Here is a 14,252-nt window from a genome sequence, read left to right as displayed (position 1 = left end):
GTCTCTCCTGTGGCTGCAGTCACATGTCAGCTGGGCTCCAGACATATGGGGCTCTCCTTGGCTGGACGTCCACAATGGCTCATTCACATGGCTGGTAGTCTATGCTGACTGTCAGTGGGAGCCATGCTGGGGCTGTCGACCCCAGGGCCAACATGTGGCCTCTCCAGCACAATAGTCTCCTAAGATCCCCTTCTAGGATAGCTTGCAGGATGTAAGATGGTGTTGCAGCCATTTTTGGAAAAGAGAATCTGCCAGAGCCATCTTCTTAAGGCTGCTGAACTTTGGGTCATGTCATTGGGCCCAGTGACGGTAAAGACCTTCAACTTCCAAAACTCCTCTTTAGGGTCAATGTCAGAAAATAGGTGGGCTTTACTGGGAAAACTAAACAGGCGGATTTATTTTTACATTTATTTGAAAGTTATTTCACCCACTGTGGGGCCAAGGATTGCATGTTTTCAGAAACCCAATTAAATAGTAAATGTACAACTTTGTTGGCCACATAGCACCACATGAGTCTCATCAGATATTTAGTCCTGTAAATTATGTCAGCAAGGGGAACTGAAAACATCTCCAAATAAAGTTACTTACGGGCATTAAAAAATAATTTAATCCAAGCTATAAACACTCACAGTAAGAACTGGCAATTTAGCAGCTCTTTGTAAGGTAAGTGTCCGGGTAAACCTGAGGTCAGAAAAGGCACTGCTCCAGCCTTACCTGGCATTGCGGATGTGCAGCTGGGGGTAATGGTTGTGCCTGTGACATATATGCACGGCAAAGTCCTCATCATACGTCAGACTTGGAATGTTCCCCACTTGCTCAAACACAGTTATGAGAGTCGAGCCTAAATCACGGAGACAAAGAAATGTGGCCTCATTTTTACCAAGGAATAACTTTCACACTTCGTAACAAAACGTAACTTCCGTTCTAAGTTGTATTTTAATTGTTATGATCAAATAGGCACATGATACATTTAGGACCTGGAGACCATTCTTATTCCCATTCCCCAAAGTGCCATTTTAAGTGTGAGTTTCCTATGTCGGTGACTGGGGACAGGAGGTGGTTGCGTAGAGCTTACCTAGGCTCATGTAGGATGGCACTATGAGGAATATGAAGTGCAGTTCTGGCACTGCCTTAAACACGGTCCTGGCAAGGGGAAGAGAGGGCGGGACAGGTGTTAATAGCAAAGAAATCCCATTAGCTAGCACTGTGTGAGACACATGCCTTCACTAAAAACATCAGATGTTCATAAATCCACCTGGACTCCTCTGCTCCCTGCCTGCAAAGGCAAGAACATTTTCAAGGCAATTCCTTTTCCTTCTCTACATTTCCTTAAATTCCAACCGGCCTCTTTTCTGTCTGTTCCATGGAGGTAGAGAGAAGAAATCTGGCACACCAGATTTCTGCTGACATTAACCTTTGACCTGGCATCTGGATGGTCTGGTGTGACATTACAAAGTGACTTGAAAGCTGAGGCCACCACCCCCAAATGTCTGTGCAGGCTGTCAGAGACACAGCACCATCACCTGGTAGCCTGACTGATCAAATTTCGACACTCCAGATTATTCAGGATGCTTCTGCAGTCTGTCAGGTTAATAAACATTTCTAAAGATAATTATGATTGAGGAAAACTATTTTTAGAAACATTCAAACTTATGATGCTTTACTCTTCCTCCCCAAATCCATTTTTTTTAAACGACTGCACTACCTGTTTGCCTCAATGATGGTAGTGAAAGATGTGTTGACTCAAAGAAATAGATTGTTTTCTTTCAGAAATATCTCTGCTGTTCAGCATAGAGGCTTTAATACAGCCCTAAGTTACAAGCAAATTAAACACCTCAAAGAATTTCATGTCCTTTGAAAATATTTTCAAACTAGGCACATAGTCTCTTTCGTGTCATTTTGGCATTAACATGTCTTGTCTATGGTGCTGCTGGCCAGCCCCCTGACATCGCGGTCTGCAAGACCCCAGCTACTCACCGAATAATCTCTCTGCAGCAACCAACAGAATACTCATCCACCGCCACAAAGAGGTGCAGGAACAACGTGTTCAGAGGCTGCACAAGAAAGCAGAACATGATTAAAGGCTGAGGCAGCATTCGGGCCATGTCAGAGCAGCGTGGGAAATGGGGGGGGAGGATTTGGGGGGGTGGCCATAGGCTCAGAACTGCCCGGTTTGGGGGGTGATATTTCATGTCTGTAGTGATGAGACACCCAGGCAGCATTCGAGCTATCTTACTGACTCCATTTGCTGCCTTCTGTCCTCCGAGCTTAGCATTATTCAAGGAAACAGGGATTGTAAATGAGTCCAGTGCATCCAGCCCTTCTTCCTGCCCTCACGAATGGGGCTAGGGGCAGGGAAGTGCCTGCAGGGGAGTGAAATCGATTATTAACTCAGTAGTCTTGTCCTCGGGGGTGTCTATGCCAAGTGAAAGACAATCACCCATTCCCCGGGGCTCTTGAGTCAGCAGCTGCTGCTCTATTCAAGTGACACAAGAGAAAGATTCTCTTATGAATTTGAAGGATGGAAGGCAGATGCCACGTTATGAATCCAATAGCTTGTTTTGTTCAACATTCCCAGAGTCAGAATCGAATATTACTCCTGGGAGCCAGAAAACCTGAGAGCTGGAAACTCAAAGTAGCAAGATTGGAACAGGACTTTAGGTTAAATCTTTCCAATTTTTAAAGAGCTTTGTCTCTTAACTTCTGAAGACATTTTAAGTGGTCTCAAAAATGAGCAGTTATTTCATACATCCACACGTTGGTCTGCCTAACTCGGTACCCCAGTGTTTATGGGCAAATTTTCAAATTCCAGAGATAATGCAAATGTGAGGTGGTTAACCGGTGAGGGTGGTGCTTGTACCCAGAAATCAGGACAAGAGGAGTGCTTTCTGTGTTTCTTGTCTTCTGAGCAATTTTATAGACAGCCTTGGGTTACCACCTGCACATCCGTGTGCCTTGGTCTCCCCTCCTGTTGGATAGTGCATGCCTTAGAAATACTCAGAGGGGTGTTTATCAGACATAAAATGGCAAGAAAAGAATCATGAGTTTGGTTCAGGAGCTTGAAAGCTCCCAAAAGGCAAACAATACAAACCCTACAGTCCAGACAGCAACAGCCACAACACCACTGTGAGCACTTCCCATGGGTTACCTGCTGATCCCATAACCACCTTACTTAACATCTGCTGTACATTCTCAACAGGACTAGTCTTAGGAGTACACAGATTATTATTTGGCTGATTTATCTTCCAAATTCTCTCTTCCATCAAAAATATTACAATTCAAGGTTTATTCTTTAGCTTTAAGATAAAAAGCATTACTTCAGTTGCAAATACCCCTGGCACAAGTAATACATTAAGCCTTAGGGCTTTATGCCAATGCTGTCCAATAACAAAATAACTTGAACCACAAATACAAGCAGGATATGTAATTTTCTAGTAGACATAAAAAAAAAGAATAAAGATAAACACATAAAATTAATTTTCAATATATTTTATTTAACCTAACATACTTAAATATCATTTTGACAAGTAAAATAAAAATTGTGAGATATTTTACACTCTTTTTTCCTACTAAATATCTGAAATTCAGTGTATATTTTACACTTACAGCACATCGTAATTCAGACTAGCACATGTCAAGTACTCAATAGCTATGTATAGCTGATGGCCACCATACTGGACAGCTGAGCTCTATACTGCCGAAGGAGTTTAAAAGTAGTTCAAAGAGAAACAATCTTAAGAGAACAAGCAAAGGAACAAAAGGGGAATGCATTTATGAATAAGGGTGTTAATTTATGATGTTTGATAAGGTAAAGTCATGACCCTAATACAAACATCAAATAAGCACACGTCAGAGATTTATTCAACCCATCAATTAAAGAGGCGATTGGTGGGATGATAAAAACAATTTGCTGCACTTGAGGAGCTGGCTACTTCAGGTATTTTAATGAGGGAATGTTAGAATAAGATTGTTAGGCTAGATACAAAATAGTTAATGTCCTACAAGGCATAAACCATAAATTCTGAGGTGATCTCTTCCACCAGACAGAAATTATTTACATCTCGAATGGACAAAAATCTACAAAGTTAATCAATGTTCCTGTAGAACTGTACAATAGCCTGGTCAATAGAAAATCAATCAGACATACAAGCATTGGACTGAAAGCATCTTTTTGGCCTATTTCCAAGTTTGAGATAATTTTTCTGAAAATGTAACTGGGTGTATAGAGTAGTGAGGAAAAGGAGAAGCAAAGGACACAGGGAAGACATTATTTAGCTGAATAAGTGCTAGATGATGTGTTGGGGTGCACGTGGGCATGTATGTGTGTGCACATACACGTGTATATGGGGAGGTGAACTCACTCATTCACGCAGTTGGCATTCCCTAGGGCTCTGGGGACACACTCTTGAATTCCACTGACAGGCAAGCATGCTACCCACAGTCATGGCCTCTAGCTCTCCACAGAACTGCGGCCATATGCAGGCCTGGCTCTGACAGGCTGAGGGCAGAGAAAGCTCAGACTCAGCACCAGCTACCAAGTCAGGTTGCCAACAAGTTGTAATGTGCCCACATTTGATGAAGACATCAAATGAGCCAGAGTCCACAAGGGCACCTCAAAAATTACAGAGTGCAACGGGGATCTGAGGCTCTATTATCACTGTTATGGGAGCAAAGGTGTAAAGGCAGGTGCCCTCCCAACATATCAAAGACTTCAGACACTGAGCCCAAGTGTCCACTGATGGATGGATAAAGAAGATGTGATACACATACATACATACACCCACACACATATATACACATACAATGGAATATTACTCGGACATAAAAAATGAGATCTTGCCATTTGTGACAAGATAGATGGACCTAGAAGGTATTATGCTAAGTGAAATAAGTCAGGCAGAGAAAGACTAATACCAAATGATTTCACTCATATGTAGAATCTAAAACACAAATGAACAAACAAACAAAAAAAGCCAGAAACAGACCCATAAATACAGAGAACAAACTGGTGGTTGCTAAAAGGGAAGGGGGATAGGCAAAATGAGTGAAAGGGAGTGGGAGGTACAGTTCCATTTATGGACTGAATAAGTCACGGGGATGAAAGGTACAGCATAGGGAACAGAGTCAATGGTATTGCATTGTATAGTGACAGGTGGTAGCTACACTTGTGGTGAGCATAGCATAACATATAGAGCTGTCCAAACACTGTTGTACACCTGAAACTAATGTAACATTGTGTGTCAACTATACTTCAATAAAAAAAAGACTTTGGGCACTGATGCTGGGGACACAGTGTGAAGACCTGAGAAGCACACATCTGATGCTCCTGCTGATTCCCTGCTCCCTCCTAGTCCTCACCAATAGAGGTGACCAAGGCCTTGCCACCAGCTGACTGATCTGGCTATTACCTTCCTTTCTGCCTCCTCTCTGGCCTCTTGCTCTTAGACTCACCGTTCTTCCCTGCTAGCTAACTTTGTTTCTGTCATGATGTCACTTTCTATTGTGAGTTTGGAACTGTTCAGTCTCAAAACTGGAAAGACATATGTGCAAACACAGGGTTTCCCTTCAAAATTAAGGCTGTTCTAATAAGAACTGTGTGTAATTGCTTACTGTGCATGGAATTTCACTGTCAAGCTCCCGGAACACAGACACCCAGTTGTCCTGATTGGACACATTCCAGTTGGGATAGTCCACGAAGGTAGCCTGGGCCATGATCGCCTCCTTGTCATTGCAGAGGGTAACAGCAAGGTTTGCCTTTTCCCTGCAGAAATGATTAAAACCACACACATGACTAAGATTACCAAAAGGGAGATGATGAGGTGTATTTTCTCCCCCTCCTTCCGCTACTGAAGCCTAGCAACCACTGTATAAGGTATGAAACCTTTGGAAGAGGTGGGAAAAATGTGACAGCAACTTTGAGAGCACATCTTTCAGGACATCTCGGGCTATCAACTAAATTTTTATTGAAAATTACATTTCGGGGGTGCCTGGGTGGCTCAGTCAGTTAAGCATCTGCCTTCAGCTCAGGTCATGATCCCGGGGTCCTGGGATCAAGCCCCACATCGGGCTCCCTGCTCAGTGGGAAACCTGCTTCTCCCTCTCCCACTCCCCCTGCTTGTGTTCCTGCTTTCACTCTCTGTCGAATAAATAAATAATCTTTAAAAAAAATGAAAATTACATTTCGTTAGAAAGGTGTTACATTTACATGAAGTGTCCAATACGCTTCCCTTGGAGATTGGCTGGGGAAATTGACTGTCATTTTCCCTATACTTCCCGTGTTGTCAATTCCACTGTGTTGGCCTAAACATGTAAAGTTAGAGTGGCCAACTGTCCCTGTTTACCTGAGACTGAGAAGGTCCCCAGGATATGGGACCACTAGGGCTACAGGTCCTGAGCAAGCTGGGATGAGTTGGTCACCTATGCAAAGCAGTGAAACTGAGAGTTGAGCCCCACCTCTCTCAGCTATCTTAACCAATTTCTCCAAACACTGAGCCCAATTCCCTGGACTGATGAATTCTTACGGGATGTGAGTATCTATCACCTGAACCAGTAGCAGAAGTGGAGACCCTGAGGGGTCTGGCTTACGCCAAGGCAACCCAGCAAGTTAAAAAAGACAAGGGTGGAGAAGCAGGTCTTCCAACTCTTATTCTGGTGGTTGTCCCAAAGGGACATCCCGACGGTCCTTCCCAACTGCTCCCCTGGCATGACAGCAGGAGCTCTGGGGAACCATTTGTATAGAAATTGAGATGCCGTTTTCACTTTTTCAGCTGAGTGGAATCTACTGGTATCTTAAGTTGGAGGAAAAAAGATTTAAAGGTTCCTTCAAAAAACAAAGGCAGAAGTTACCCAGATTCCTTAGTAAGGTGCCTAAGAGGATAGCATGTAACTGAAGGAGGAGAAAAGATAATGGAGAGCATAGAGAGAGAGTTCCATATGCTTTCCAGTTACATTTTCATCATAAAACAAATTGTGACTGCAATCAAAAACAGAAAGTACTCACAAGAAGAGAAAAAATTATTGGAAAAGTCATCCTTCATACCACTTCCCAGAGGTAACCAAACAGTGTCAATATTCTGGTGTCCATCTTACCAGACTTATCTTTTTGAGAATAATTATACAATGAAATGTACTTTGTGTGTTTTTAAAAATGGAGTAACATAACCCATACTGTTTGTAGCCTGTTTTCTTTCCACTTGACAGCATACCATTTTACTAGAGTCATTCACCAAACAGCAATCTCTCACACACATGCACTTCCTGTACTTCATTTTTTTTTCTTCCAATCAGTTCACTTTTGGCTTAGAAGATTTCAATAGGAAATTTGCAACAACATCATAAATAGAAAACTGATATCCCTTGCTATAAACAGAAGATTAACCATAAAAATCAAGATATACATTTAGAACAAAACTTGTTCTTGGGTGTATCGAGACAAATCACCGTGGTTACCAGCAGAGGTACAGGCATCTTTGGGAAACACCGTGCTAGGCATGTTGATCTCAGCACCTATAGTCACTGTCCCCCTTCATAGGAGGTCCACTCTTCAGCCATGGGGGACTTCCTCTGGGTGCACCTGCTGCAAGGGCCCCGCCCCAGCACTGGCTATCATGGAAAGAAGACAGCAGACTGCCCTCGGGTCCCAAGAATACACTACCTGCATAGGGAGCTCATTAGCAAAAGGATGCAGCCCCCCAATCTCTCCATTCTGATTCACTAAAGCTCTGCCCCTCTTCCCACTTCAGCTCCCTGCAGCTCCTGATCCTCTGGGCTCCTCTGCCCCAGGCTCCCAGAGCCATAACCTACTGCTTCACAGTGATAGTCCTCACTCTAATTCAGATGAGAAAATGCCCAGGGCACAGGACCCGGCAATGATGGTGGTGGTGGTGGAGGAAGTGGGCAAGAGCTAGGACAAGGCAGCTGCCTTCCCCTCAGGGAAACAAGGGAAATGTGTTCCTGGAATCCCAATTTGAACTTGAAACACATTTATCCATGGGAACCTAGGGTGGTGGTTGGGTTCCATAGTACAATTAGCACTGTACTATACCACACAGACATTATAGATTAAATAGGCTTTTGTGGGTTGGCTGGGAAGCCAGCCATGAATAACGTCGTTTCAATGGGAAAATGCACTTCAATTTCCAAATGGCTGAGTGCAAGAAAGTAACTTTTGTAGCATTATCCTTTTGTATGTATAATTTCCACTTCTTATTACCTTTTAACATTAGCCCTCTATGGGACAGATAAAAAATCATTGTAGGAGAAAAGAAGGGAGAGGAAGAAAAAGGTAGGGGAAAAGGCTTGTTTTTAAAAGTTGGATTTAGAATTCTTCTTTGGAATAAGCCAAATCAGAAAAATATACATACACACACACGTATATATTTCACACAAAATAAGTTAAAGCTCAAGACTATTATCCAGCAAGCAAAATCAGAGTTCTTTTCATTAAAGTAATGTCTCATTTGTTCACTTGGTTTAGCGAATTTTCCAAGTTCAGCCAAAACTCATTTTATTTAACTATACTTGATGGAAATCTTGGGTGAAACAGTATCCCCATTTTCTGCCTTATTAAGCAGCACGAATGGCACAGATCTGGGTGTTCCCAGAGCCTGTCATGGTTTCCTCTCCCCCTCCCGGGTCCCTGCACCGTGACACGTGCACTTGACGTGACCGATTACTTTGGCCCTGTCCCCACTCATCTGCTATGCCCAATCTGCTTATTTTCTCCCCTACCATTTAACAGGGTTTTTAGGTGAGGTCAATTGTATTCATTCCTATATCTGTGACTGAGCAAGCAGGTAATATAATGAAATGCAATAAAACCAGGAAAGAAACCACCGTTTTAGAAATGCTTGTAAGATGGGTCTCTGAGCTTTGCGTTTGGCCTGGCAAGGGGATGGGAGTTACCTAACAGGAAAAATGAAAGGCTGCATGGGCTGGGCATACACTGATGAAAATATAAATTTACTTTTACTTCTGAAGATATGCTGGCTTCTGAGGCAAGTCACAACCTTTTTAGTTATTAGGATCCCATTTTAACATTAAAAAAAACTTTCACTCACTCCCACATAGCATAAATTATGTTTTCATATCTGCTAATTCAGAAAATACATAAACACATGAGATGTGTGGATTCAAGGTACCTTGACAGCCACTCCAAGGCCCAGCAGTGTTGTGTGAAGCTCACCTTCAGAAACTGACTGTCAAGAACTTTCAGGTAATTAGTATGTGACTGTGTACAGGATTTGAAAAAACAGATTTGTGGGAAGGTTTTTGAAAAAAATCTGTAAAAAGGCCCCAGTTGTAACCCCATCTCCACCCCCCATGCCATGCTCTGAAGACCTCTAAAAGGATGGGCCCTTGACAACTGATCACATGGATCACTGGGGATGACATGGACAGCCCAACCACATCCCCTCCTGCTCAGGCCAACCGCGACAACATGTCACCCCAGGAGGGGCAAGTCACAAGTGCACATTTGCTACCAAGCTGGGGGTTTATAAGTTCTTCGCATGCAGAATTTATTCACGTGGTAAAGATTCAAGACTCATTAAGGTGTATAGTGGCCCCCTGCCACTTGCTTTTCCATCTCAGAGGCAATCATGCCTCCCTTTGTACCATGTTCTGTGGCTTGTTGATTTCTTTTAACAATATATATGGAAGAGAATTCCATTGTACTCAGAAAGCAATGCCTCATCCTGTTCTACGGCTGTGTGGTTGCTGAGAAAGGAAGGGAAGGAGAATAACAGAAAAGGCTGCCTCTTTCTGACCCTAGTCTCTGCTCCCTTATAGGCAAAACCAGAGGGAAGGGGAAAACTAGCTATGAGCACCTCCTAGGAGCTAGGCACTGCCCTGTATTTAACAACTACTCTCACCATCCCACTCATCCTGTAAATTAGGTCTAACTGTCTGTTTCACAGATGAAGATGCTACAGCTTAGGCAGGTTATGCAAAATCACATGGCTAGTAGTGGATTTATTCATTAATGCAACAAACATTTCTTGAGTATATACCAAGTGCCAAGCTTTTTTCTAGGCTCTGAGCACACAGTGGGAAACAGGCAAAAATCCCTCCCCTCGTGAAGCTGACGTTCTAGTGAATGGAGACAGGCCAATTTTCAAAAACAAAAACAAAAAACAAAAAACACCAAAAACTAAAATGCACAGAATGTCAGATGGGGACAAGTGTTGTGAAGAACAATAGGGGGAAGAGGATGCGCAGGTGCACTTCCAGGAGAAGGCAGCACTTGAGGTGCAATGGAAACGCCTCTGTAACTGTAGGATGAGGCACACATATGCCTGGAGTGGTCCAGGAAAAATAAAGGAACTCAGTGGAGCTCAAGGGAGGTGAGGTCAGAAGGGAAAAGGGTGGGCTCCACTCCAGATCATGGCAGGCACATGGCAGACCAGGGGAGGGTTTTGAGCAGAGCACGACAGGATCTGGTTGGTGTGAACAGTGTTGTTCTGGATATTATGTTAAGAATAATTTGCTGGGGCTAGGTCGGGGGAGAGGGGGTTTGGGCAAGGGCTGACGCCAAGGTGGAAGCAGAGACCAGAGAGGGGCTGTTGAAATACTCGAGTGTCAATGCTGGTGCCTTGACTTGACATCTCAGCAGGAGAAGTGAGGTGGAAAGAAGCCAGGTTCTGGATGTATTCTGAAGGCAGAGCTGACAGCTTTGCTGGTGTGGGAGGTAAGAGCAAGAGTGAAGGTGACACCAAGGTTTCTGGTCCAAGCAAGTGAAAGTTTGGAGCTGCTGGAGTTACCAAGATGGGGAAAGTATGGACAGAGTAGTTTGGAGGCAGGTGATGATTGTGCTGGGTGTAAAGTACCTACTAGGTATCCAAGGGGTGACATCCATCAGGAAGGTGGATAAATGAATTTGGAATCTAGGAGACTCCGTCAACAATGTTAGCTCTTTTTCACATTTAAATCATGAATTCATCCAGAATTGGCTTGTTTGTTTGTATGACAGGAGGTTGTCTTTACATTTATTCTCTTCTCCACATAGGCAACAAATTGTGCCAGCACCATTTCTTGAATGGTACATCCTTTCCCCACTGGCTTGGTCATCAGGTTTTCATATGTGTGTGGGTCTCTTTCTGGGATCTCTAATTCCTTGGCCATTACCATACTGTCCTGATTACTACACCTATAATGAGTCTTCAGTTGGGCAAATCTCCCCACCTTACTTTTCTTCTTTCAAATTGCTCTGGCCCTTTGCTCTCCCATATAAACTCATACCCATATTGTCAACTTCAACAAATATTCCTATTAGGATTTTGACTGGAGGAGAATTGGCTTCTTTACATTATTAAATATTTCTATCCAAGTATGTGGTATACCTCTTCCTTGATAGAATAGGTCTTCCTTGATGTTTTTCAACAGAAATGAATAATTTACCCCACAATAGGCTTGGATGTGTGGTTTCTGGGAAGGAAGGGGAGTACCTTTGAATCCTACCCTCCTCTTGAATAATACTTTGAGTACTTTTTTTTTATTTTTAAGATTTTTTATTTACTTATTTGACAGAGAGACATAGCGAGAGAAGGAACACAAGCAGGGGGAGTGGGAGAGGGAGAAGCAGGCTTCCCACTGAGGAGGGAGCCTGATGCGGGGCTCGATCCCAGGACCCTGGGATCATGACCTGAGTCGAAGGCAGACGCTTAACGACTGAGCCACCCAGGCACCCCAAGAGTACTTTCATTCTAATCATGCACCTGCCAATTTATCTGCTATTTTTGTTCTGTATTTTACCTAAGTTATTATTTATATCTTATAACTTACTATTTACATTTAGTGTTTATATTAGTCATTATCATCACTGCTATATGTAAGTTTGATTTTTTTCTTAGACTTACCAACATATTTGTGCATATATTTGTTTACTTTCTTGTATCTTGTCTTTCCAGCTGAGACATTCTTCTTTCCGCAGAGTATATTCTGAGGAATTCCCTTTATTCAGGGTTCACTGATACTCTAACCCAGTTTTTGTTGGCCTGAAAATGCATTCATTTTCCTCTAGGTATTGAAAACCCGTTTCCCTGGGTATACAATTTTAGTTTGGTGCTATTTTCTCTCCAATACTGAAGATATTCTACTATCTCTGGCTATCATGGTTGCTAGTGAGAAATCATTATTAGTCTAATCTTCAGTTGTTTGCAGGCAATTTGTCTCTTCTCTCTGATAATTTTTCAGATCTCTCCAGCTCTGGCATTTCGCTCTTTCATTATGATGTGCTTAGCTGTGGGTTTCTCTATACATTTATCCTTATTTGGGTTTCACTGAGTTTTCCGGATCTAAGCATTGGTGCTTTTCAACAATCCTGGAAAGTTGTCAGCCATGATCTCTTCAAATATTGCCTTTTTACTTCCCATTGTCTCCTTTTAGAAATCTGGTTAGACCCAACTGTAACTGTTAACTGTTCCATTCTAACTTTTTTGACTTTGTCTCTTTGTGCTGAATTCTGGATAATTCATTGGTATCAGTCTTCCAGTTTGCTACTTGCTACTTCTATCTTCAACTGTGTCTGTTATGATGTTTAATTCATCCAATGAGCTTTTTAATTTTAACTATATTTTCATTTCTGGATTGTTTGACTTTTTTTCAAATCTCACTATTAATTTTTATGGGTCTATTTAAATGTATCTTTTCACTATAAGACATAGAAAGCACAGTTATTTTCTATTCTCTGACTGACTTAACATCTGAAGTCTTTGAGGGTCTGATTCTGCTCTATCTTTTATTGTTGGTTCTCCCTAATGGTGCATGTTTCCTTATATATTTGTGATTTTTGACTGTGCATGCATATCACTTAGAACTCTATTTAGGTGCATTATTTGAAGTCTGAGTTGAAACTCCATCCTTCAGACCTGATTTGTGTTATTTCAGCCAATTTCCTGGACACACTACTAATCTGCGACCACTTTTAATCAAATTCCCCACTTTATTTGCTTTATTCAGTCTACTGATAAACAAACATAGTTTTTGTCTGAAAATGCACTCATTATTTAGGAAGTTTTGAAGCTTTTTGGGGCCACACAATGAGCTTGGACCTTAAATCAAGACATGCTCACAAATTCTTAAAGGCTTTGTCCCCCTTTATTCCATGCTGAGGTTGAAAAGACTACTTCCCTTACTGTCCTGGCTTCAGCAGTGGGGTTATGTCTCATTTGTCCTTACAACGAGCAACCCAGTTTTATACAAAAGGATCTAATACTTGCCTCCTTAGGTGGAGGGAGTATATATCTTTTGTTCTTTGCAAAACTGTCAAAACAGAAGCAGGAGGTTTCTAGAATGCAGCAAAAATCCTCAAGGAGAAGGTGACACTGGTTCCTGCTGTTTTCCAAAAGTTTCTGATTTCATTTTCATAATGTTCTTTGCACAGTCTTTAACTTTTGTGCTGTGCGTGTGCGTGTGTGGGTGTATGTATCAACATGTTGTTTCCACCCAGAGAACATCATTACGGTGTTTAATCCACCATAATGCCAAAGAATGGAATCATTTCATTGATATACACATTTTTAAAGCATTTTATAGATGTTGCCCAGCTGCTCTCCCACAAAATTGTGTCCATTTGCATTACATTCATCAGTGCGATAATCAGAAGCTACAAATTTTAATGTCTTAAGCTGGCCTTAGTTTAAACATTTCAATTATCTTTAATATGAAGCTTTATAAAATCCAAAACACTGAGCTATCTTTTATCTTTTTCAATAAAAATAATAAGGAATATATTATAGAATGTTTACATTCTAGTGCCCCCACCAAAAAAAAAAAAAAAAAAAACCCAGGGGGGAAAATATCTATGCATATTTTGAAGTTTAGAAGACCATTTTAATAGCAATGGTTAAGAGCAAACCTGGGCTTTGTCACTTACTAACTGCTTGACCTTGGGCAGGCCTCCATTTTCTCATCTGTAAAATGGGCAAGATAGTGCCTACCTCAGAGTTGTAAATAAGACAATACTGGTAAAGCATAGCACCTGACAGAAAATGAATTCTCAAAACTAGCAGCAGATATTATTAATTTACCCCAAGTGGCTCTACTAGTGGGTGGGGCAGTTGAGATTTGAACTCAAGTTTGTCTGAATCCAAAACACATGAGAAACGCTTTCAATTTGCAGGTTATGAGACTTAGAGATTGGTTGTTCCTGGAGAGCTCCTGCTCAGCAGGATAGATTTTCTTGCTGTCCATTTCCTCACCATAAAGCCCCATAAGATAAGGAGTGGGATCCCTTCCTCGTGTGTGATAAAATT

General features: G+C 42.0%; 1 protein-coding gene across 7 annotated transcripts in view; it reads right to left on the bottom strand.

Moving 5' to 3' along the window:
* The window catches only part of CFAP61 (cilia and flagella associated protein 61), a 301,246-nt gene that overhangs the window by 279,047 nt on the left and 7,947 nt on the right, over nt 1-14,252 (bottom strand). For all 7 annotated transcript variants that reach the window (XM_073878452.1, XM_025876823.2, XM_073878453.1 and 4 more), the window contains 4 exons: nt 5,611-5,761; nt 1,978-2,054; nt 1,076-1,143; nt 715-841 (listed from right to left, as the gene is read on the bottom strand). In XM_073878452.1, the coding sequence (XP_073734553.1) occupies nt 715-841; nt 1,076-1,143; nt 1,978-2,054; nt 5,611-5,761 (423 nt within the window). The remainder of the gene's footprint in view (nt 1-714; nt 842-1,075; nt 1,144-1,977; nt 2,055-5,610; nt 5,762-14,252) is intronic.

The sequence above is a fragment of the Callorhinus ursinus genome, unplaced genomic scaffold, assembly GCF_003265705.2.
Source record: "Callorhinus ursinus isolate GAN/ISIS: 27379988/994484 unplaced genomic scaffold, GSC_fseal_2.0 scaffold29, whole genome shotgun sequence".
In the NCBI taxonomy this organism is placed as follows: domain Eukaryota; kingdom Metazoa; phylum Chordata; class Mammalia; order Carnivora; family Otariidae; genus Callorhinus; species Callorhinus ursinus.
This window is presented reverse-complemented; position numbering and strand designations above follow the sequence as displayed.